The sequence below is a fragment of the Bidens hawaiensis genome, unplaced genomic scaffold (genome assembly GCF_021521415.1).
Source record: "Bidens hawaiensis isolate Kalapana, Puna unplaced genomic scaffold, B.hawaiensis_p1.1 tig00014542_1, whole genome shotgun sequence".
Taxonomy (NCBI): Eukaryota; Viridiplantae; Streptophyta; class Magnoliopsida; order Asterales; family Asteraceae; genus Bidens; species Bidens hawaiensis.
Window position 1 is genome coordinate 518333 of NW_027492269.1, and position 25658 is coordinate 543990.

Sequence of the window (25658 nt, forward strand, 5' to 3'; positions counted from 1 at the left end):
AGTAACAAAACTACTAATAAAAATTTTCAACTTCGACCAAATAGCGATAAAAGGTAGGATACCGACTAGCAATTAATCGATCACCTAGACAGGATTTAAAACCACAAATAAAAGTAACTACATATACAGCACCCATATGTTCATAATACAAGTTGCATAAGATATTAAACTCAAGACTTCAAATTATCTGAACTTAAAAAAACCATATACAAAATTAACAAAACATTAACTAAAATAAATTGAAAAAAACATAAAAAGAAAAACACAGAAAATATATCCAAATTTGTAAAGGAGAACTAAATTAAAAAAATAACAAATATAAATAACAAACATGAAGAGCTTAATAATTAAGTGTGGTTAGAAGAAGCATCAGTTTTAAAAAGCTCGATTTTGGAGCCTCATGGTTTAAATCAGCCCAAATACTATACAACTTTTTTCATAATATGCAACTTCAATACCACCATTAAAAAATTAAACTAACAAAAACAAAAACAATATTTGAACACAATCTATTATCATAACAGTTGTTACCTTAAAGCTGTACAAGCATCACCAGTTTATATAGACAAAAGAAACGGCGGACACTACATAAAACCTTAAAATGTTTTGAATTTGATGAAAGCCCAAAATCAGTTTCGGATAATGAAAGCCCATAAGGTGGGCTGGAGGTTAAGGTTTGTATGGGTTTTAGTAGTGTTGGGCTTTCTCTCATAAAAGTAAGGATACATATTCCAAAGCGGTAGTATTTGGGCAATTGGGTTTTCTCTATTTCCCAAAGAACAACAGTTTTTATGGTTTTCGGTTTGATTCTACGCTTTTTTTAATAGTTAATCAACGGTTGACTTGACTTCAGGGGTCAAATTTTCGGGGTCCCAGTTGCCCAAAAATGAAAACTGAAGGTCTCGAAATGCATATTGGTGTTGTCTATAAGATTGTAAATTGCACCTGTCTCTTATCTTTACATGTTAAATGACAATTGACTTAACGCCAGGGCTCAAATTTACGGGTTTTGCAGACGTTGGGGTGCTAGTTGTTCGAAAATGAAATTGGAGGTCTCAAAGTGCATATTGGTGTTGATAATAGAATTACAAATTGCGCCAATCTGTAATCTTTACTTGTTATATGTTTTATTCTCTAATGTAAGTTCTTCACTTCAACTTAGGGCGTGTTTTGGGTGAGATTCTGAAAAGTGTTTATTTGTTTTTTAAAAAGCAAAACTTGTTTGCTAAACATAAATTAGTGTGTGTAAAAAAGTTTCAGATTGCAGGTCTTCCAAACTTTTTCCGTATTTTTGAAAACAAACTAGCAGTTTTCAGAAACTCATCCAAACACCTCCTTATTTGTGTCACTCTTTATCTTTTTTGTGTTTTCAGCTTGTTAGAAAAAATATAACTTGTGAAATTTGATGGAATATTAATCAAGTCAAAGATTACTTACTACAATACTTAACTTTTCTAATAAAACTAGTATTAAGCCCCACCGCGTTGTGGTGGGGCGAAAACCATTGAAACATTTATCTGACCCGTGTGTTGATGGACCAGGGCGTTGGATCCGTGCTTTGTGGTGGGAATGTTAAACCGAACGAAAAGTAGACCTAAAAACGTCTAATCACGACCATTTGTTGCGGCTTGTTAACACGTGAAAACAGACCTAAAAATAACACAAAAATAATAACTAAGCCGTCTTATGACCGAAAAGTTGAATGGGTAAGATAGACGTAAGAACGTTGAACAACACATGCGTGTTGTAACATGTAAATTTGTAAAATTTAGACTAAAACGTTAAATAAAAATTTTGTAAAAGGTGAAAAATGTTAGTGAACAATGTTGAAAGTAGAAAATTATTGACATTAAAAATAAAACATACTTAGTAACAAAATTATAAAAAGATAATATTATGAAAAGTATAGTATGATAAATAAAAGAGAAAATTGAAAAAAAAAATCTAATGCGTAATGTATAATTCATTATCCACTAAAACCTTTCCAATTATTATATATTTACATATTCTAATAAAGTAAAATAAAGACATGTAATATTAATTCTTAACATTAAAATCCCGCCAAATTTCTTTTCTCTATTCTGATTTCTTGAAGCTCGCGGTGCAAAACGTGATTTGGATCCAAACCCATTATTTTTCCGGGTCATATATAAAGTTGGAAACCAATCTATTTTGTTCAAGCTAGGGTTTTTTTACCACCGTCTCCTTCCTCCTTATCTCTGTCAATTCTCTGCTCTATTGACTGCTTCTTACAAAGTTACACGTTACAGTCATCATCTTATATTACAATTTCTAATCCTAGGGATTTACTAACTGATATTAGTTTTGTTCTTCTAGGGTTTCATGAATCATCTTCCTCTGCCACAATTCCAGGGTTTGCTCAGGTAATGTATATGCAATCCAGCAATTGTTCCAAGTGTTATAACTTTTAACTATATTTGTTTTTAGGTTTTCTATTGATTGATTCTTAATTTCTTATAATTATTATTTTATATTCAAACTTCTAATCCTAGAGTTTGAAAATTCATGTTTGGGACGAATATTCAAGTGTTTGTTAAAATAAAGTGAACCATATATGTGATTCAACTGAAATTAACTTATGTTTATCGGTCTATGGGTTCTTGCAATCAAAATTAATTGCTTTTATTATTTCAACAAGATAGTTTTTTATTTATTCAATCATAAAAGAAGTGATATTTTTCTGATTACGATATTAATTATTAGAAAAAAAGTTACAGAGTTTTGTGGAATGGGTTAATGTTCATATTTCTATTTTAAAAATTATTATATTAGTTCTCACTACCTTGCTATGTTATATCACATTCACTTTCAACAATGAACCTCCAAATCAAGGCACATTAAAGAAATGCCACAATAATGAGCAATTATCATACAGAAAGTGAAAACTTCTCAAAAGTTGTGCTCATATTACAAGTTCAATATGTGGTTTTATTAACACACAATTTAAGATACCTACAGTTGGTATGGATTTAATAAGGAAAATGCTAAACGGGCATAGTGGGTCATTAGAGTTGCCAAACGGGTCAAAAGTCTGTATTTTTTATAATCATATTTACAGATCAATTGTTTTAGAAGTAATTGCATTTTTTTGACAATAAGTGTTTTCAGGTAAAAAAAAAACTCAGCCAAGCCCATGTCAATTCGTACCAACATTATGCGTTTTCACATGTTACGGAGAAGCCTAGCCTGCCTAGAATATCCATTTTTCTAGGTAATTATATGCTTCATTTTAATCTCAGAAACCCCTGATTGAATTTGGCTATTCTGGCAGATAGATAGTGAACTACTCTGCAGAAATTGCCATGGTTAAAATGAGATAAACAAGATCTTATAAGTCCAAATAAGCGTCACAAAAATGTACTTGAAGGAAAACTTGAGATTGAGCTCATTTGATGCAATCATATAAGCCTCACCCTGGATAACCCTGATAATTATAATATGATATTTTATTTTATTTATTTCTAAGAAGCATTTCTACTACACTATGTTCTTCTCACTTAGACACTTATCTTTCATTCTGTTGGTTACCCTAGCTACATGGCTTGGTTACATAGCTTTTGGCCAAATAAGCGTAAGTGTAAAAACACAGTACCAAAACTTTATATTCGTAAGTGTAAAAACACAGTACATGTCGCAACGCTTGGGTACCAAAACTTTTATAAGATATAAAAAAAGTCTCTATTCACATGGCATGGTATATTAGAGATGTTTCATATGGCAATTGCAACTTTACAAATATCATAGATGTCAGTGCTTGCCTTTTCAAATCACATAGCACGATTATACACATTACTTGGAAACATAAAGGAACCGTTTACTTAGAAATAAGTTGATTTGGTTTGGTTATGTTTTTCTTTATGTGTCAAATGGATTGCCATAAGTTTTTTTTTATCAAACATAATTTTCAAACCTAATGCTCAAAAAGCTCAAGAAATAAATAAATAAAAAATAGTGTAGGGGTGAATCAAATCGAAGCTTGCGTTGGAACAAGTTTAAATGAGCTCAATCCAAATTTATCAAAGCTTGAGCTTAGAAAAGAAATTAGAACAATTATTTATCATTTTTTTTTGTTAATTTCATGACTCGCAAAATTTTAATTATTTAAAACCGTGTAATACACGGGTTCCAAAGCTAGTATATAATATGCCTTTATTTAATTTCATAATTGGTCTACTTTTTTTAAGTTATAGGTCTACTTTTAAATCACCAAGAATAATTAAGAATTCTAAAATAATTCTTTCGGTTTTTTACATCACAAAACAATGATTACGTTTGAATAAGCATGCAAAACTTATTAGGAAATATATATTGCTTGAAATCCAAATTTCATTCGCACCACGTACCTATTTACACTATGCATTAACTTGCATTAATGTATAGTTTTGAAACACAACATGATTGATGTAATCTTAATCTCAAGTTAAATTATATCGCTTTTACACATAAACAAAGTAATTAATAATTAGTTCCAATTTTCATATCAGGGTTACAATTAAAGAACCAAAAGAATTAATAATAATAATAATAAAAACCCACATAAAGAATTAAGGGAAATAAAACAAAAGGGGATAAAAATTTCCCATAACTTAAAACATCATGACTGGCATGCATGAGGCTTGTGGGTGTAAAAAGAGTACAATTACAACAAATAAGTTGATCTTTATGATATTAGGCGATTCTACCATAGTTTAGCACCATCAAATGATTGATCGTTGCTGAAGATTGTGGAATCACGGTAAACCCGATGGCATCATTCCTTGGATTGTTCCATATTGTATCTCTTACGTGTTGTAGCGTGGATAATGATAGTAATTGGTGTCCTTTACATATTATCTCTATCTGTTACGATTAATTAAACAGTTGTCAGTATATTATATGGGAAAGGGTGAAGTTTATAAAAAATGTTGAAATAAACAGCTGGCGTTCAGTTTAAAATTATATAAAGACGTTTATGTATAAGGGTTGAACATAATCACATATTATAAAAAGTCTTATTATGTAACATTCTTAAAATAATAGTTATGAGTATTTAAGTTGTTATTGTGGTTCTTTAAGTAAAATTAATTTTACATTGAACATCCCTCACTCTCTATAGTAGTTTTCTCACGAGGTCAGAAAATTTTTCAGTTAACCATTACTATATACTTAAAAACATCGGCCATAACTTTCACACTATAATATTACTCCATCCGTCCCAATGTAAACGAGTGGACTTAATTACTTTTTATTGAGTGACATGATTGATATCCTCTAGATTTTAATCATGTCCATGCATTGCTTTCTCCAAAAGTAAAAATACACTTGATCCTTTTTTTTACTTTATTTTCTTGATTGACATTTTGATTTGAAATGAACTACTCCATATGTTTCTTTTCTCCATGTAAGTGGAGCACTTAATACAAGGTATTATGATAGAACCGAAACCCCTTTTAAGCAATAAGAGTAGTGGACCCTAATAAGAGAGAGAGCCATGATGCCACCTCCATACCTATAATATACACATAATCTTTTTATATCTATATATATTTATAATTATTATATTTATTTTGTGAATTGAGTTGAAGCATGCGAAAGCATGACAAAACCATCATGCATGATAAAACTCCATACACGGTAATATTGTTCATAGTTGTTTTTATAAGAGGAAAAGGCAACATGCATCATACATTGCATGCATGCATACATATGCATGTTGATATGACGTGGATATTATAAGGTAGCTAGTAATTTAGGAAGCAAATGATTGGATAAACATTTTGTTTTTGTAGCATGGTTAGAATGACATGGGATATTTGATTCCTTCACGTCAAAGCAAACTAAACAGCTAAAGTAGCTAGCATCATCAATGATTTGCTGGATCAAATCCTTACATGTATTTACATAAGTTTGACCTTGTATGGTATGCTATCCAATAATACTATTAATTATTTCAAAAATCTAATAGAAAGGAATGTTTATACAACCTACTACCATACATAATATTCTATATTCTTTTAAATATAAGTGTTAGGTAGTCTAGTGACGAAATCAAAAATTCTTAATTGAGGGTCACAATATTAAGAAAGAGAATAATTTGGGGTCAAACTTTAAAATACTACCCTAGCTAACATAAAATATAGATAGTCCTATCCAGAAACTAGAACTTTTAAGATCAAACTCATATTTAATATTTATGAAAAAAATATGATAAATTTCAGTAACTATACTTGGATCAAAACGTTGCTTTGGTTTCACCCCTGACCGACTGTAGACATAAACTTGAACCCCTCTATTTTCGCCCTTGGGTATGAATATGTAAGACACCCGTGACTCAATTGCTGAAATTGTACCCCGTCTCAAAATGCCTGTTCTTTTATTGCGCGCATAGAAAATACTATATGTGATTTTATATATAGTTGAGAATATTCTTGTTTGGTTGCATGTAGAGATCCTATTTTGTTTATTATTCCAAAAGATATGGTAGCTAATTCCAGGAATACATTAAATATTTAAGTTGACCATCTATGTTAGTTCTTGGCATGTAGCTAGCTAGGAAACAAATGTTTTAAAACACGGTGCAAACAACATCTAGTTTTACTACAAATATCTATCTAATGTTGTGTAGGAATAGAAATGTAACCTACCATGAAAGACTGTCATTGAGTGATTTGCATGTTTGATCCAACAATAATGTGTAGGGAAAATATCATATCTCCACCGGTTGAGACGCTAGGATATCTTTGGCCTACACTTTTTACTAAGATGGCTAGGAAAACGCTGACGAAGCTTGCGCTTTTGGTTGTCGGCTAAAAGACTTAGTCTGCCTTTTTAAGAACTAGCTAAAAGTTTTTTACATGTCCATGATTGTATAAACTCTTGTTCGTGATCTCTTAATTATCAGTCATATATATACATAGATAGATAGAGACAAATAAACAACCGCGTCAATCAAGTTTTATTGGCTTTAATGATGCATCATAAAGTCATATGTATGTTAATATTAAAAACTTACTATAAACCTGGTAGAAGAATTAAGGGTTCATAATAGCATTCCCCAATTTTTACTTAGTCTTGGTATGTTAACATTGTTAATGGCAATCAATCTTAATATACGCAGTCACTTCTTGTTGTCTTTGTACTCGTCATAAAATTCTAAAGAGGGGCACATATGGTTCAACAACTTAATCATATGTCTAGGATGAATATATTTCAAGCTTAACTTAGTGTGTCATGATCCAATGTTACATAAACATGATATAGAAGTGTTCACATAAGTAACAAGAAAACAGAAGCTTATCTTATAACAATTTATATATGATGCACATTTTTGTTAATATATAGTTCAGAATATTTTAGTTTTCGTTGGACTTTATCTTTAATCTATAATTATGCCAAGTTATGCACATCCACGTACACATGTAAAACACATTACACATTCTATATATGGTTTCTTTGTTTAATTAGTTTCCTTAGTTCGCTTCATATGTCGGCTATAAAATTGATCAATACGCGCAAAGAAAGACGATATGCAACACATAAATATATATATAAATATTATATATGTATATATGTATGTATCATATACCTACAATGATGTATATGGTAGCTAACACATGAAGCAAGCAAATGCTAATTAAGTGTTCTTTCCTGTTAACTTTGGGAGGATATTGGTGATGGTGGCAAGTAGTTTTCTAAGTTTATTTTCAACATTTGTCCTTCAATTCCTTCACTTGGGACCTACATAATTTTCCTCTTCAAGCTTGTGTTTCCATGTTTAACGTGGGTGTCATATCCCTACCCTAATTGACATGACTAACTCCTGTTAAACTACTACCATAATGCCAAAATTACCTACAAATGTACTCACCACCTAATTCAGTATTACTAAACTAAGAACTTGAATACCCTTCAATCCATTCTTGTTTGCTACAATGTTCCTTTCATCCTACTCTCACCAACCATATTCTTACAATTGTTTTATGAGCTTTCCCTCTTTTAATTAGATTACTCCTATAACACATATTATTTACACATTTACATCATATATACATACATATATAAAATAACATGTTGATATGGTATATACAATTGCATGATGATCAATCATGGAGAAAAAAAGAGATGAATAATACCACCATATTATATACGTATTAACCGGAATAATAACTAACAAACAAACATAAAAATAATAATATCGGATTATTTAGTTATTCTATACTATGTTATTAATATTAATATTGTTACAATACTTCTAACAAAACCCCATAACACATATATCTCTAGACCTCTTACTAAGACGCACGAACCTCAACTACCAGAATGAGCTAGCCTTACATTGACATTAATGTTATTAGCTAAAGTGCTAAACAATCAAGATGTACATTGCGCGCAGTTATGGAGTAACAGTTATTTAAAGATTTATGGTTGTGAATTTGTGATGGTAGTATTGTTTAATAAACATACCTCGGATTCGCTTCCAAGTTCAAGCTTGTTAACGAGATACTTGATTAACAATCCAACCGTCATTCTTCCGTCCCTTAAATATATTGTAAACAAGATATAAACATTAGTAACTATTGACAAATTAAGAACAAAAAATTTGGAAACTAATTGATAATATGAAGTATTGATTACTTGATTCTTAGATAGCTCTTTGGTATTTGAGGCAAAAATGGTTCCTTTAATCTGCAATATTAATTCATTAAACGAGATAAGAAATTAAGATTAAATTCATACGTGCCATGCAGGTAACAATATGTTTAAAATAAGCAATTAGGGTTTTGAAAGTTACTGATTTTGAGACGCCTGAAGCATAAACCAGACACCGGAATGAGGTCTTCGTGGCGGGTTGACTACTCTTGCGACATTTAATCGACGGTGGACGTGAACCGGACGTCCTTGTTGATCCGAAGAACCCGAAAATGAAGAGGATGAAGAAACCGGTGGATTTAGAGGTGATGCCATCATGTTTGCTGGAAAAGGCCTAATTAGTTGCATATAATTATAATTAGTCTGTTGTTGTTGCTGCTGTTGTAAAGTCATTAATTGCACGGAATTCAAGGTAGCCGCCGCTTGTTGCGGCTGCAAAAAGAAAGCGGTTGGCATAGAGCGATGCCCTTGAAAAACGAGCTGAGGTGGTGGTGGTACCAGTGGTTGCCATGTCTGTCGTGACGAGCTTCCACTGCCACCACCAGGAAACAAATCAAGATCAACTGATGGCGGAGCTGAAATCTCCGCCGTCAGTATCTGCCGGTGGCTTTGGCTGGTAGTGGACTGAGACTCAGTACCACCTAAACTCAGTTGAAGCCACCGGCTATTATCATCATCATTATCTTCATGAATATTAATATTGACATCTTTCATGCTTGATCCAGCCTCTTCGTTATCCAAACTACTTTCGATTCTTGATTCATCCTCCGCCATTAGATTTGACACAAACCCTCTTCCTAAACTAATAAAATAGTCATACCCGCCACCCGAAAACACGCCATTAACATAATTCGACGAAAGATGAGTAGGAAACATGGTCATATTGTAAATCTGTATAACTTATTCTTGTGGATTGATCTATGAACAGTCAGGATATGAAAGAAATCCATACATATAAATAGAGAAAACTTGGAAATCTTTTAGGGTTTAAGAATAATCAAGAAACAATGAATATAGAAGAAACTGCATTAATGATGAGAACAGGAACAGGATCTTGGTACTTTGCTTAGGTTGTTTGTTCTCTTGGTTTGGAGGTTTGTGTTTTTTTTTTCTTCTACTAAAGATGGACTAGGAGAAAAAGTGACTTACTATATTCTTGAAAATGATAAAATGGATAGGTGATCTGTATTACTATTATTATTTATTTATTTAGTTAATCATTATTATCATTTCATTAGTATTAGTTTTAGTATGATGCATACTGGTCAATTTAATGAATTAATTGCAACGATTTCAAAGCGGCCGGGTTACACGAAGAGGCCGCATTATTGCAACGACAACGAATTGAAAAAATGCGCAAATATTATGGATATTAGTATGTTATTTAGTTATGTTTTTTAATATTTTTAGTTATGTATTTTTTTATAATTTTAATGCATTATTAGTTATATTTTTTAATTTTTTTGTATTTCTTTTTAATTTTAATGCATTTTTATCTAATTATTTAAATAAATTGGTTTTTATTTAATTAATTTAATTATAAAATGAAAATAATAAAAAAAGATACTGTAGACCTAACTTGTAGCCCCTATACCATTACACCCCGAAAACAAATTTCAACTCCATACTGACTGGATGTCATGTGTCACAATTCGCGCCCAAATATAGCCCCTCCACTACATGGCCTTACAGGTAATTAGTGAAAATTTGTGATAAAATAGAGCCGTAAAATTATGTACTTTTGTAATAATATTCGAATAAAATGCATGGCATGTGGGAGTGGGGTGTAATGATTTTCCATGACATGTCGGTCATAAAAATAAATAAATAAATAATATGAATCAGTTGATGCATGGCGTGTACATGTTCATGGAGTTTTGTCAGACGTGAAAGTAGGACAGGGGTTGTTCTGTTCTGTTCTGTTCTGTTCTATTCTATTCTATTCCCCAATATCCAATCCAACATCACGTCTTTAATAATCCTAAACTTTAAAGCAATGTATGTATAAAACAATGTTTTTATGTTTATTTAAGGTAAATTAGATTTTAATAGGTTTGAATCAGATACAAATGAAATTAACGTGATAAACATAATAATCAAGTAGAGTAATTATATATCCAAGTCAGGGGCCTAGGCAGCTATAGGAGAACAGGTTCGGTCGAACCCGTACAAAATTTTGTTATAATGTTATATATCAGTGTATTTTGACATCGAACCGGTAGAAATTTCAACATCGAACCCATAGAAAACCCAAATCTAAGTGATAAACAATCGATCGTCCGTCTCTTGAAATTTTCCGAACTCGTAGGGAAAAACTTCTGCCTACGCCACTGATACAAGTAGAGTAATTATGTAATTGTGTCATAGAGTAATTACATAATTACTCTACTTATATATAATTATTTTACTTGATTCTCACGTTTAGTACGTCAATTTCATTTATACGTTGACCTTCCACGATTTTAATAGTGTCAATGTTTTAATACAGTTGGTCGATAATAATAGGGTGAAAAGTGTAAGGTGTGAAAAAGAGAGGGAAAAAAAGGTAAAAAAAACAAAAAACAATGTTTTATTCTTTCTAGTGTGAAAAACTTAACGGAGAAAAAATATAGTGAAAGCCGAAAGGTAAGGTTGCTGGCAAAAAATTTTAGAGGTGAAATTATAATCAGTTAACTGTAGAGGGTGAGATTTTTAAAATCTAATTTACTTCTTCCTTTTCTTTTCAACACATAGCGATTTTTTTGATAGTAAAACTAAGTCATTTAAAAATAGCATTATACATGATTCGTTGGATACGACTAAGTAGCTCTACGTTTTCAGACCTCAGGAAACCGAAAATATTAAACTAAAAGAGTATTAACACATGTTGGTTGTCAGAACACATTTTTTATATTTAGTTACTCACTTACTTGGCACGTTTGATTTGAAGCTACCAAGACAGGAAATTATTATTATTATTATTATTATTATTATTATTATTATTATAAAAGTAAACAAAAAAAACAGTTAACTACACGTATTTTATGATGTAATTTTGTTAATTAGATTGTCATTAAGGAGAGCATAACGCACACGACAACAAAACTCTCATTCAAAGCAAACAATGATGATCGTATCATGGCTCAATGTATATATACATAGAGACGTAGGTAGGGACCTCAAATAAAAACAAAATATAAGGCAATCATGGTGATCTTCAATTACATATATAGAGGAGTATAGAAATGAACAAAATCATAACACACTTTCAATCTCTAGTTACTAAAATGTAACCATGCATGGCTGATCATTTCCATAGTTTTCAACTTTTTTTTGCTACTATAGTTCATAAATAAAGTTTGAGAATTATTATGTTTTCATAGCTAACGTTTTAAATGTACTATTTAACATAAATAAGTTTTCAACTATAATATTCTAATATCATGTGTAGTGGAAGAGGTTAGTTAACAAAAAGTATTGCACGTCACGACCTTATCATGAATATAGATTTTTCAAGGGGACATGTTATTGATTAAATGCATGGTTCAGTTCGATTCGATTATTTGCCTTAGCTGAATTAACCAATCGGTTTACGGTTAATCTGTTTAGTTTATTAGCTTTCGGTTTGGTTAATTTCAGTATATAACCAAAGTCAAACTTGGGCTAATGTTTTGCTTATAAGTACATGAAATGAAAATATAAATAAATGAAATAAGATTGTATATATATATGAGATGACTAGTTTGAGGCCCGTGTATTACACGGGTAATTGTTGAAAATTTTAAACTTTGACCATTAAGTGAAATACATTCAAGAAATTGATTATATAATGTTAATACAATTACAATTAAATTAAACTTACATAAATTACATAACTAATATTACACAAATATGTTACAAATAGGTAAAAACTTCCTTTTACACTACATTTGTGATTGTATTAACATGTATATATTGTTCATAAAAAATCAAAATCTTTAGTCCATGTCTGCTTGTAGCTATTAATAAAGTAACATATGGGTCTGCATATAACTCTTGATATAGCTATATATAGTTGTCCGTGTGACAAAAAATGTTCTCCAAGTACATACCAACTCTAGATAAATGATAATATATATATCTATGATATTAATAAAAAAATATTCATATACATAAAATATCATGTCATTTGAGAATATCTGCTCATGTTTATTAAAAAACATGATTATCTCAAAACCCCTATACCTGAACTTTGATGATATAATCATTCTTAGAATCTTTACGATTTGAAATTGATTGATCATGATAAATTTGTTGTTATTAATATTCTGTGTATGACAAATGTTTTAATTAACTTTATATTTTACAATTAAAAATTGTATAATCAAGCAAAATAAAAACCAAAAATTTAAATATAACAAAATGATTTGTTTGTTTCATATGAATGTAATTGCCAGGAAAATGAAAAATACATACTAACATAAAACCATGTTCAAATAATAGTGATTATTCTGAGTTAGAAGAATATTATAAGATTTAAAGTTGCATAAAGTGAATGTAGTGATTCTTATATATAACCGTTGAAAGTAGGGCTGTCAGTTTTACCTGTAACATGAAACCCAACCCAAGAAAACCCGTACTTGAACCCAAACTAACCCAACCCGAGAAACTCAAACCCAAGAAAAGACTAACCAGAATTTGAACCGAAGTAATTCGGGTTGGTTCTTGGGTCTGAATTTTAGGTTTCGGGTCAACCTAAAAACTTTTAGTTTTAAAATCAAATGTATTTTTAGGTATTAAAAGCTAAGCCTTAGCCGCTGACGTTACCAGGATTTAGTCCAAGTTGATTGTTCTCATTCCACATATTATGAATCGAATGTTTATTGCTTATTATTTTGAATATAAACCATAATAAATACTAATGACTAATCGTCTCTTGTCAAATCATATGGAGAATACTTATTATATGTAGTAACGAATTTAGTTGTAATAAACTTATAATTTTAATGTCATATATTGAAATGACTTAAAAGATAAGGACCATATATGAAAATTGGTTGAAAAAAGGTGAGGAGGGATATGGTATTGACAAGTGGCAAAAGTGGTAGGCTTTTATTAGAAGAGATAGATACTATAAAACATGAATTAAGTTGATGTATAAAAGTTAAATAAATATGAACAAATGAATGGCTTAATTCGGTCAATTTAGGTTAACTGAGGGTACAAAAATAACCGATAACCGTTTTTGGTTATTTCGGTTCCGTTTCGCTGGTTTCAGGTTGTATAAAATTATGATTGAAAAGATGTTGATAAGAAAGTAAGATCTAGGCTTGATTATGTCACATGCATTAACCAAATCACATCATATAATTTTTTCTTATCAACATTATGCTATTGCTACCTATTAATTTGGATTTAAAGAATCTAAACAAATTATGATTGAAAATATGTTGATGAGAAAACAAGATGGAACCATATGTACATTGTTTTAATAAATGCTAACTCGTATATAAAAAAAGTTATATATTGTTCACCATAATAAAAAGGGTTGCAACTTTCTGGTTTCTTTTGGTTCTTTAATATTTTAAACACTAATATGCTTTGCACGTTCTTATGCAAACTGTAATTCGTGATCAGATTTATTAATTCAATAAGGGTTATTCTAACATCGTTTAATTAAAAACAATAGAATGGAATAATCCCGGTTATCAAAACAAATTATAATTAATTAATTGCGGTTCAAATACGAAGATAGTGTAACTTTACAAACCTTTGTATCAGCTTTTAATTATATTGTTTTATTATAAGTTATTTGAAAAGGGTTTAGGCATTGGTGACGTAGTAAAGATTGAGCTCTTTGTATGTGTTTTGAAACTATGACAATGTTAATATGTATCATATGTAGGGTGGCACGTGGGACAATGAAAACATTAAGACCTCTAAATCCCAAAATAAGTTAGGGCTTTAGGTCCACACTCAGTTAAGGCCTTTAAATCTCAAAAAAAATATTAAATATAGATATATTATAATGAGTATAGTAAACTCAAATTAATGTATTGGTGTGATGGTAGGCTTGGTTGTTACGAAAGTATAAGTTATGAGTTCTAGACTTGTAATAATCGTAACAATTGTTATGAAAAGGCCCCAAAATCTTGTTTAGATTTAGGCCCCACGTTTGTTGAGCCGGCCCTGATCATATGTATATTGATTAATTGAACAAGTGACATCCCAATTACACAATTCGACACATATACTACATATCAAAACGATTCACTCTACGAGCTAAAGCTCCAAGCTGCATCGATAGTAAAAGCCAAACTCTAGTTATCTAGCACATCCTTCTTGGCTTGGGCTCTGGTCTACTATACTTCTAATCACCCGATGCCACGACCTCCATCATGTTAGGATGCGCTATGGTATTTGATAAATGATGTCACGCGATTAATTTAAAAATCGTTGCTATTATAAGTGTTTTGTTTTCTTATAACAATAATAATAAGATGATGATGATGATGATGATTTGAACCCTTAAATTATAATTCTTCATGAATTTCAATTGCGCTCATATTCATCACTGTATGAATTGGGTTCAAGCTTTCCCCAACCTCTTCTCATCAATGGACTCCTGACGTATACGAAGGAGAGCAGTTCATTCGATAAATCCTACCTCTCTATCTATCTCTGAGATGTTTGGATTTTCCCAAACTCCATGGATATATAGGAGAGAAATGTTATCCTCACTTAGACCAAGACAATACTTTTACTTGCTCAAAAAACAATTTAGGTGAAGTAGGGTCAGGAACGACGAATCTCTTTATCATAAACAGATCCGTTTTGCAAGTTCGTTATTACGGGTAGTTCCTACAAAGGATCAAACTAATGACGTATACAATTATTGAATTCTCAACGTATAAGATTACTACCATACATTCATGGGCAATAGCAAATATGAAGCCCAATTCCAAACAAAACAAGGGCCATGAAGTTCCATAACATAGTCTTATGTTTATGGGTCGGTGGGTCCCAACCAACGCGTGCGGTGCGATGCCCAGAACTTATATGTGAGGTCCACCTTTGTGTCTTTAATTTTGCATAATTATATTGTCCCTTTATTCTTCTTTTGTCGAATTTCCGTGAGTCTTTCACTAAGTACTAAGTAAGCATTAATGGATGTAATATTGCCAATGAGGTTCTTGTGGAGTAATAAGGAAAGGCCTTGATGTTTCATGTGATACATGTTTGATTCATCTCCACAACATTTAGTTTCAGAGATACCAGAGTGATGATGAAAGACTAGACGAGTACGTGACATTCAATAGTCGGATCCTTGAACTTAACGAGTTTTATTTCACGACACTCTTTTGCCTTCGGGCGTTAGCCTTAGGTGAGAGTTTTTACAGGATTGAAATGCTAGTTTATTTCGATATGGTGAATTTAGCGACCGGTACCCAATTTGGATAATTCGTTCGCTATTCAAATATAAAAGGAATATAATATTAGTTAAGTGAAAACAAAAACACATAATGGACCTCTTGTCCGTAATTGAATGTCAGAAACAATGTGATGTTTTCTTGTCGCTATTTGTTATTGAATTGAGTTGGACTAAATATAGATAAATGAGGAAAATTAAATAATTATTATTTGTTAATTGGGTTATTCGATTTGAGCTAAATTCAAATTCTGTAAAACCAAATTAGTAATTCACTTCAATGTTGGTTTAAAACCGAACCTAAACCGGTATTTATAATTCGGTTCGGTTTAAAACGGTTTCAGTTTGGTTTTTTGATTAACCGGTTTCAAAAAGAATAAGAACACCCTTTGGTGATGGTGAGTTGTATCAAGTCTTCTTGAGTAGTAATCACTGCAGCAGAAACAACTTTAAACTAGCAAAGTGAAAATGATGTTGTCCAGAATAAAGTTCTCACAACCATTATAGAAGTCGTAAAACCATGAAATGAACCGTTAGCAATTTCATGAGCCGAAGCGCTGTGAACACTCTAATAGTCCTACCATCACATACGGGCTAACCATGTGGATTTGGACCTAAAACCCGTTGTTCCAGCCCAACACGATTAATACAGTATAAATTACTAACATTATATTAACTTCTTTTTTATTGGCTATGTATGATAAATCCATGGTAAAGTTCACAATACATATGAATTGTTACACCCAAAACACAAATCAAAACCATAAGTCGAACAAAGAAATGAAAATCAATTCATAAAAAGTGATTATTAGCACGTTAAGAAAGTTTTTAGTAGACCCTGAGTAAGCCCAGTACTTAAGCAAGTGGGCCCATAATATGTAAATCCTTAGCCCAGTACTTTAGCAACATGAGTACATGACAATATGACATGCACCAAAAATTAGTCATGCCTCTTGCTAGAACCTAGAGTCCAATACAAAAAATATAACTAGGTATTACTCATTATTCATAAATGAACATTAATCAGGTTGACTTGAACATAAACACGACATGATTTTAAGTGTGACCGAGTTAAGACTGATTGAGAATAATAACGGGTTGAGTTCGGGTTCAGGTTTATCTATCTGACCACCGACTTGAAATCAAGATGCCAACACGTCAGAGTTGTCAACCCTATCTAAACGGAGGCAACGTGATCTCAACCCATCGTCTGGCTAGTGTCACGTTAATGTTACGTAACATTTTTTTTCTTTTAGAAAACCGAATTACAGTATCTGCCATTAGCATCCATGAATGGTAAAAATTGCAGTAGAAGATTGGAGACAAAGATTGATTTATTTGCCCTTTTTTATTTGTTCCACTTCAGATTTTTTTTATATTTAACCATGTGTGCTAATAATATATGTTTCTCTATTATTCCACTCCCAACCAATGGTAAGTAAAAGTGAGCTAGTGGATTAATTAACATTCACATCACCCCATATGCATATATAATATCTCATATTTGTTTCACTATCAATTAAATGTTAATATTTGTTTATCTTCCAACCAATGGTAAGAAACACCGAATGGAGGACTTGGGTGGGATTGCTAATTCAAATCCACATAAGTACATAACCATATAGCACATAAAAGACATTCATGTTTATTTGTTTGTTATAATTTTAATTAAATAAAAAAATTGTATACGGGTCACTAATCTAGTTTCCATTTTCCAATATGTTTGTATTTGTTTTAATTTGGTAAATAGTCTTTTTATATAAAATAATAAATGGAGATTTTTTGATATATTAGCTAAATGATTAACTCAAAGAGTTCATTCTTTGGTTTAATGACATGTGGGTGATGGATAAGGCTTAGGTTGGTCAACCATGGAGTGCCAAAATCATTATGGACAGTTTCTCATCTTAGAAAAACTCACTCAGATGTTTGGGGTAGTTCCAAACGCTGCTAAACAATATGATAGAAAAAAACATTGAATGAATGATTATTTCCTTTTGACATTATAGTTACTAAATTATAATGAACAGAAGGATCCGCTAATGTATGAAGTCATTTATCTTTTATTGAGATCAACATGTTACATGAACTAAATATATTAAAAATCCAATCATGGTTAAATATCTTGATTTATTATTAATAATAATCTATAGTGATACTCTAGGTAAGATTTCACTACAAGAGTCTATTTAAACATGGATTTTTGGAATGAACTACACTTCCATTTGTTCTTTCATTTTCACTTCCTTTCCAAATGACGGGGATAAAACCATTTATTCGTTTCGTGGTAGTGTTGTATATGTTTACGGCTACAAGTTTATGTTACGGGGACAGTAGCGAGTTACCTAGTTCTCAAGAGGAAATAGAAGAGGTTCTGAAGCGTTTAAATAAACCTCATGTTAAATCGATTAAGGTATGTTATCCTTCTTCGCTTTCTTAATGTCATAATGCTTCTTCTCGTGTGTTAATTAATTTCATACGCATTTCATTGTGAACAGAGCCCTAATGGTGATATAATCGATTGTGTTCATATCTATCATCAACCAGCTTTTGATCATCCACTACTAAAAAATCATACCATTAAGGTATGCTTATTTTCTACATATACATTTATATGTGTATTAATTAAAAAAGTAACAATATTTTAGTATTCATGTATAATAGATGGAGCCAGATTATTATCCAACATCGATAAGTGTAGATGACATCAAAACGTCGTCCATGATGAACGTTTCAAAAGATGAACATTCATCATCATCGATCTCTCAATTGTGGCATTCAAGTGGAGCATGCCCAAAAGGGACTATCCCTATTAGAAGAACGACGAAAGAGGATGTACTTAGAGCCAATTCCGTTAAGAATTATGGAAAGAAAAAGGGTTATTCTATTCATCGAAGACAAAGCTTGATTGATACCGAGCTCGACGATGACAACACACGTTTTGGAGTATGCCTCTTTTGACATGGTGTCCTTAACAACTTGTTTTCTTGATATTAAGTGTTGGTAAATTTATGCTGACTTGGGGTTTTTTTTAGTTTGCAACTGCATATGTCAAAGGGAAATTATATGGAACAAAAGCTACACTGAATACTTGGAACCCAAAAACTGGCCTAGACAATGATCAATATAGTATGTCTAAAATTTGGATAGTAGGATATATGCCAGATGAAAACAATGCTCTTGAAGATATTAATACCATTGAAGCTGGTTGGCAAGTGAGTTCTTTCTTCATTTAATATCTTTTATTCAAATAAACAAGGGGTGACTTTCAAATGATAAAAGTTTTAAAAGTGATCCACTATGTTTTATTTAAATTATACAAAATTACAGAAATTGTCCTTTTTGTTTACCTCAAATTTCACTAGTGGTCCTTTATCTTTTAAATTGATGTTTATTTTCCTTTACGTTTCAAAAAGTAACACCTTTTGTCCTTTAGGCCTAACCCAGTTAAAAAATCTCGTTAAGTCTTGTCACGTGCTTCTCACGTGGGGGTATTTTCGTCATTTCAGGTCCGGTTATGTTTTACGTCAGGGTGGAATTGGGTATTTAATGGGGGAAAACATAACCGGACCTGAAATGACGGATATACCCCCACTTGAGAAGCACGTGACAAGACTTAACGAGATTTTTTAACTGGGTTAGGCCTAAAGGACAAAAAGTGTTACTTTTTAAAACGTAAAGGATAATAAACATCAACTTGAAAGATAAAGGACCACCAGTGAAATTTTGGGTAAACATAAAGAACAATTTCTGTAATTTTGTCTTTAAATTATAGGTTTTAACTAACGTGTTTTTTTTAGCCTTTTTCTGTTTTGTTGCAATTGGGGAAACCTTTTTGTTTATTATAATGTGAACATTTTTTTTATTTTTTAAATATAATTATGTGTATTAGAAATTCCGACCCCCATCTTCTCCTCCATTTTATTCTTGACACAAAACAATTTCGATGATGGCTTGATAGGTTTAGTGACCCAGCTTGAAAAAAAATGCCCGAGATAAACAACACAGTCTAAATTTTCATATCTTCCAAGCATGCAAAGACCTAAAATTAAATATAGTAAGTGATTAAATGAACAAAATATCTAAATTTAAAAGTTCTTGCAAAAACAGGTCTATCCAGCAATGTATCGTGGAGACACCAACACAAGGCTTTTCGTCTTTTGGACTGTAAGTTTATGTAAATATGTTTATAATGTTTTGATTCAACTATAAGAATGAGGGTTTGATCTTATATTATACTAAAGGACTAGATATTGGACACATGTGTTGCAGCGAGACCATTAAAGCAAACAAAATGTAACGACGCTAAATCACGCATGTGCTTTAAATTGTAAAAATCAGATCGAAATGGATGTAGAAAATAATAACTAAGTCGAAACGTAGAAAACGTAAAAGATATGAAGAAAATTATTCACTATGTAAAAATGAATAAATTATATTTTTACATACGTGATTTTAGGTTTTATATTATAAAGAATTATAGAATTTCATGAACCAATAAATATTTGACCTACCATTATGAACCAATATAAATCAATACAAAATCCTCCTCACTACAAAAGTTTGCATTTAAATACTTAGTTAATTAAATTTTAAACAAAAGGTATATATATTGAAAATATTATATGATTTTTATTATGTTTTGGACAGGGGGATGGATATCAAGAAACAGGATGTTGTGATCTTGATTGTGCTGTGTTTATTCAAGTCAACCATAAGATTTTGCTTACGGATCCCATATCTCTTACTTCAGAAACTGATGGTTATCAACGTGGGTGCACCATACTTATCTGGAACGTATATCTTCTAATGTCAAGAGTAAACTGTGATTTCCGTCCATTTGGTTTGTTTAAATCCACGGTTTTAATTAAATAGTTTCAAATTTATGATTTTCGTCCCTATGGTTTAATATTATTTGCAATTAAACCCGACTCCACCAATCCCGTTAAGTCTGTCATTATACCCATCAGTGTACCCCTCACGTGAGGGGCAGTTTTGTTGTTTTTCTTCCTAAATAAACCCCAATTGTATGTTTATGCATTTAAACTAGTTTTTACCTATGCAACTATGTATCATGTTCCTATATCAAAGTAATGTCACAAAGTTAATTTGACTTTAATTTATGAGCTAAAATAGTAACTATGTTTCAATATAGCTCTAATAAAGTTTATATATAGTTTTATAACTATAAAAAACTAAAGGAAATTGTCCTTCACGACCACTCAAGTTTTATTATTGTTTAATTAATTGTTAAGAAAATTTTTATAATTATTTAACTTGAATGATATAGTAAGAATAGTTATGAAACTTGGTTATTATATAAGTGAAATTTATCTTTACAAAGACGTCATACTTCATGTTAAACTAAAATGACATAATAGGTTTTGCAGAACATTAACGACGATGGGGTGCTTTGATTAATAAGCTAATCACGATTAAAACAACTAATCTTAAAATAACAAATTATAACTTTTACAGTTTGTAATGCTTACCGACAGTTTTTAATGTTCTAGCCTTCTAGGGGTACAACTCTTGAGGAATAGTGTTCTAACCGTTCAAGTTGCGCCACATGCATCAAAACTTATGTTTTTTGTATCATTTTTATAGGATAAAGGAAGTGGCAACTGGTATATGGATCTTAATGGAGAAATACTTGGATACTGGCCATCAAATTTGGTTCCACACCTTCGTGATGGCGCGACATTGATAGAGTGGGGTGGTGTGGTAAACACGGGCTCAATCGGGCATTATATTACCCAAATGGGCAGTGGTGAGTTCCCTCAACAAGGGTATCGTAAAGCTAGTTATATAAGAAATATTCAAACAGTGGACGCATCCAACACTTTAACAATCCCAACTAATCTCGAAACCGCCTCTAAAAAAGGCTGCTATGAGATTTCTCCAGGCTATGAAAGCGATAGCTACTGGGGCACAAACATTTTTTTTGGTGGACCGGGTCGAAACACAAACTGTTAGTAAAATCCTAAATTTACAGTGTAATATATTTGGATCGGTTTGTTCCATATAATATAAATAAATTAAACAACCCGTACGAAAAGATTGTAACATCCTAGACTTGTAATATATTTGGAATATGTAAATATATTAATATATGTAACTGTGGTTAATTATTTACCTATTTTCTCTTTTTATGTAAAAATATAAAAAAATCTACCTATTTTCTCCTTTCCAAAACCTTATAGAGGCGGACTTCTGATAGAGAAGAACCACCAACAGGGTAAGAAGGATGCGGATTCGAATCACCTGCGAGCCTATAAAGCGGGCAACCCGACCACATGCACAACAAAAATAAGCCCAACTTAAAAAATAATAATAAAATTAAAAAAATATATATATTTAACTAAAGTTGGAAAACCAAATTATGTGTTACAAAATTACATATGGGATCATTCCATGAAAAATCCGAGTGGCCATCCTACAATTAGGATAGTAGTTATGGGGTAACGACATGGCATTAGCAGGTCCGAGTCAACAACAAAAAGACGCCCTAAACAATGCGCAAGAGGGTAATGGGGCGTCATGGGTCGGTAAGGGGTTAATGACGTAGTTGGTGAAGGGATTAACGCCTCAAGTTTAATGGGGGCGTTAATCCATAATATTAGGCAATCAAGGAAAAGGCAGTTACAATTCTTTTTTTAACCATATAATATATAGGGTTTGAATCAAATACAAATAAAATTAACGTATTAAACGTGAGAAACAAGTAGAGTAATTTTATATACAAGTAAAGTTATTATCATAGAGTAATTACATAATTACTATATGATGTAATTACATAATTACTCTACAATTGTATATATAATTACTCTACTTGTTTCTCACGTTTAACACGTTAATTTTATTTGTACGTTAACATTCCTCTCTCTGTATATATATGTATAATGTAACGAATAAAAAATAAAAGTTAGAATGGAAATGATTTATCCCGGTGAATCCCTCAATAGGTGGACCGCTAGGGGCTCCGTCCGTCCGGACTAGTGGCCGGCTCGGGCTACCTTTAGCCAATGAGTGTCGCGTACGGAGTACCCGGCGTTACTTAGTTGACCGTTAAAAAAAAATGAAATGATTTTAGTTATAATTTATAACTTACCATATATTCTTTTTTAGCTTTATTTACAATTGTTCAATTAATTCACCCAATAAATCCACCACCCATTCTACACTGCAATCAAACACCCGTTTCAATGGTTTTGGCATTTCATCCAACACATTGTGTGCATTACAAACTCGTTTGCGTTACCGTTTACGAGACTTCTCTTGAAGGACACTTGTGTCAGGTTCACGTCTACTCGTCTGATACAAGGACTTGGAGGATTTGTGTATGTCGACCCTTGTGGCTTATACTACCCGCGTTACTGGAATGGAGCCGTTCTTTGGAGACTCGGTTGGGGTACCAGCGAAATTATGCTCTTCAAGTTAGATGTTGAAGAGTTGGAAATGTTGCCCGTGCCGGATGACGAAGACTTGGTTATATATCTTGGGGAATCGAGAGGTCGTATACATGTAGTATCAGTCGATTTGTGCTTGGAAGATACATTAGACATGAATGTGTACGAGATGTCGAGGGATCATGATCGTTCGGGGTGGTTTGTCAAGTGTCGGCTGCAGCTTGATCCGCTTCTAGGTGATTTCCCGGAGATGGTTGGAAATGATGATTTTGATGTTGTTGATGTGGTTATAGGTAAAGAGGAAGAAGATACGTTCTTGGTGTTGTTAGTTCCAGGGAAGTTTATAAGGTACAACGTTCACGACGGGAGTAGTAAGGAGTTACACAGCGAGTGCTTCGAACGACGAGAGCATTATCATCGTTACATCGAAACCTTGTCCTCATTCTAGAAAGCAATCATGTTTGTTTTCCTTTTAAGGCGTTTGAACGTGTGTTAAAATATTAGTTTAAATGTGGAAGGTTAACGTACAAACGAAATCAACATGCTAAACGTGTTATATATACAAGTAGAGTAATTATGTAATGAGGTTTGGTTTTAATGCATATGTATTAAAATCTTCTAATTCGTTCTATTTAGCAAGAAATTATGTTTTTGGTTTTGAATTCATATTTAGGGTGCAAGTTCGTGGGCTTTAATGTCATATTATTAGTTTCTTCAACTCTTAAATCTCAAGTATAAATCCTTAAAACTTTATAAAAAGTAGCAAAACTTGTCATTCTCTATATGATTAAGTGCCTTACCCTTGAAATTTATTATAGATATATTTGAATAGCAGCAATCACACACGGTCACTGGTGCCGGTCTAATCGGATTGATTGATTTAAAAAAAAAGGTTGAACTTCAGGTCAAAAATGGTTTAGAACGAAACAGAAATTAACCTCATTTCGGCAGAAAGATGAGGTTAGTTAAGACACTTGAACCCGAACACAACCCGTTTAACCTGTTAAGAAGGTCCAGTTTGGCCCGGGTTTATAAATAGTTCAGATTGAAATAGGAACTAACCTCACTTCGAAATAGATATGAGGTTAGTTATAGTTTATCCGAACATGTCCCGCGTACTCATGGGTTGACCCGAACACGACCCATTGAGTTTTGAGTTGTTTGATGTGCTAATTTATGTTTCATATTTCAATAGATATCGACCCGGAATGTGAAACCCAAAATACGCATATATCATTTTGACTTTACAAATATACACTTAATCTTTTCGGGTTTTTGAGTCATGTTTAGATTCGTTTATGGTTTTCAAGTTTGTGTTGAGTTTATATTTGTTTAATTCATTTTTACATTATCTCGAAGGAGTAGATGCGCCCTTTAAATCCGAACTTGGGATCGATGGTGAATGTAAACATGTTAAGTATAAGCTAATATCCACAAAGGCAACCATGTCATATGACACATCACCAATTACATATTAAAGTTGGGGCCGTTGCCAGCCAAAATGAAAGTTGAGACCAACACCGACAAAAATGCAATAGTTGAGACTAATAAAAACCAATTTTTCTTACTTTAAATATTAAATAGTTATGAATACGTGAATAAAAATACCTAAACTTGTTGAATTGTACTTGCTCCAATTATCACTTGAGATTTATGTAGATCACAACAAGTCCAAAGGGAAGGTTTGGTTTTACTCGACTTTCTCCCATTTAGATCGGTTCGTTAAAAACAAATCGCTTAATTTGTGATGGTTCATTAGTTTGTAAATAAACTGATGACATGAACAATTTATGGTTTAATCAATCGGACAGGTTGTTATGGTTCAGTTTAAAAGAATATTTTTTAGTTTATAAATAAATATCACTCCCTAAAACTAATTTATTAATTAATTATATATTTTTACGTGGATGGAATTAAAATATATATATATATATATATATATATATATATATATATATATTAAACACCCAAACGGCTAGAGGTGTACAAAACCGGTTTTTTCTCAAAACAACCGGTTTTTAAACCGAACTGGTATGGGTTTTGCATGGTCAAAACCGGTTCAACCCAAACCGGTTCAGTTTAGAAACTATCAAACTGATCCAAACTGGTTTGATTCGGTTTATAACCAGTTTAAAAGCGGTTTTAACCGAATTTGGGCAAATGAAAACGGTTTTAAAACCGGTTTACTTGTGAAAACGCTATACAAACGACAG

General features: G+C 31.9%; 2 protein-coding genes and 1 non-coding gene across 4 annotated transcripts; 1 reads left to right on the forward strand and 2 right to left on the reverse strand.

The window, feature by feature from the left end:
• Positions 1 to 363: 363 nt before the first annotated feature.
• Positions 364 to 449, reverse strand: LOC143547031 (small nucleolar RNA SNORD36). Its single transcript, XR_013137699.1, has one exon. It is a non-coding gene; the product is annotated as a small nucleolar RNA SNORD36 (small nucleolar RNA).
• Positions 450 to 4689: 4240 nt separating this feature from the next.
• LOC143546997 (uncharacterized) lies at positions 4690 to 9783 on the reverse strand. The gene is made up of 4 exons (XM_077038524.1): positions 8792 to 9783; positions 8635 to 8685; positions 8464 to 8536; positions 4690 to 4860 (listed from the first exon to the last, which is right to left on the reverse strand). Exons 1-4 carry the CDS (start codon positions 9529 to 9531, stop codon positions 4690 to 4692), a joined length of 1035 nt encoding a protein of 344 aa, XP_076894639.1. The 5' UTR covers positions 9532 to 9783.
• An 8227-nt stretch (positions 9784 to 18010) lies between these two features.
• LOC143547007 (protein neprosin-like) lies at positions 18011 to 22112 on the forward strand. 2 transcript variants are annotated; one of them, XM_077038534.1, is made up of 7 exons: positions 18011 to 18449; positions 18535 to 18621; positions 18701 to 18982; positions 19072 to 19251; positions 20147 to 20203; positions 20687 to 20833; positions 21644 to 22112. In XM_077038534.1, the coding sequence occupies exons 1-7, from the start codon at positions 18291 to 18293 to the stop codon at positions 22010 to 22012; spliced, it is 1281 nt and encodes a 426-aa protein (XP_076894649.1). In that variant the 5' UTR covers positions 18011 to 18290; the 3' UTR covers positions 22013 to 22112. The 2 variants fall into 2 exon arrangements, with proteins under 2 accessions (XP_076894649.1, XP_076894648.1); XM_077038533.1 differs by lacking the exon at positions 18535 to 18621.
• The last annotated feature ends 3546 nt before the right edge of the window (positions 22113 to 25658 follow it).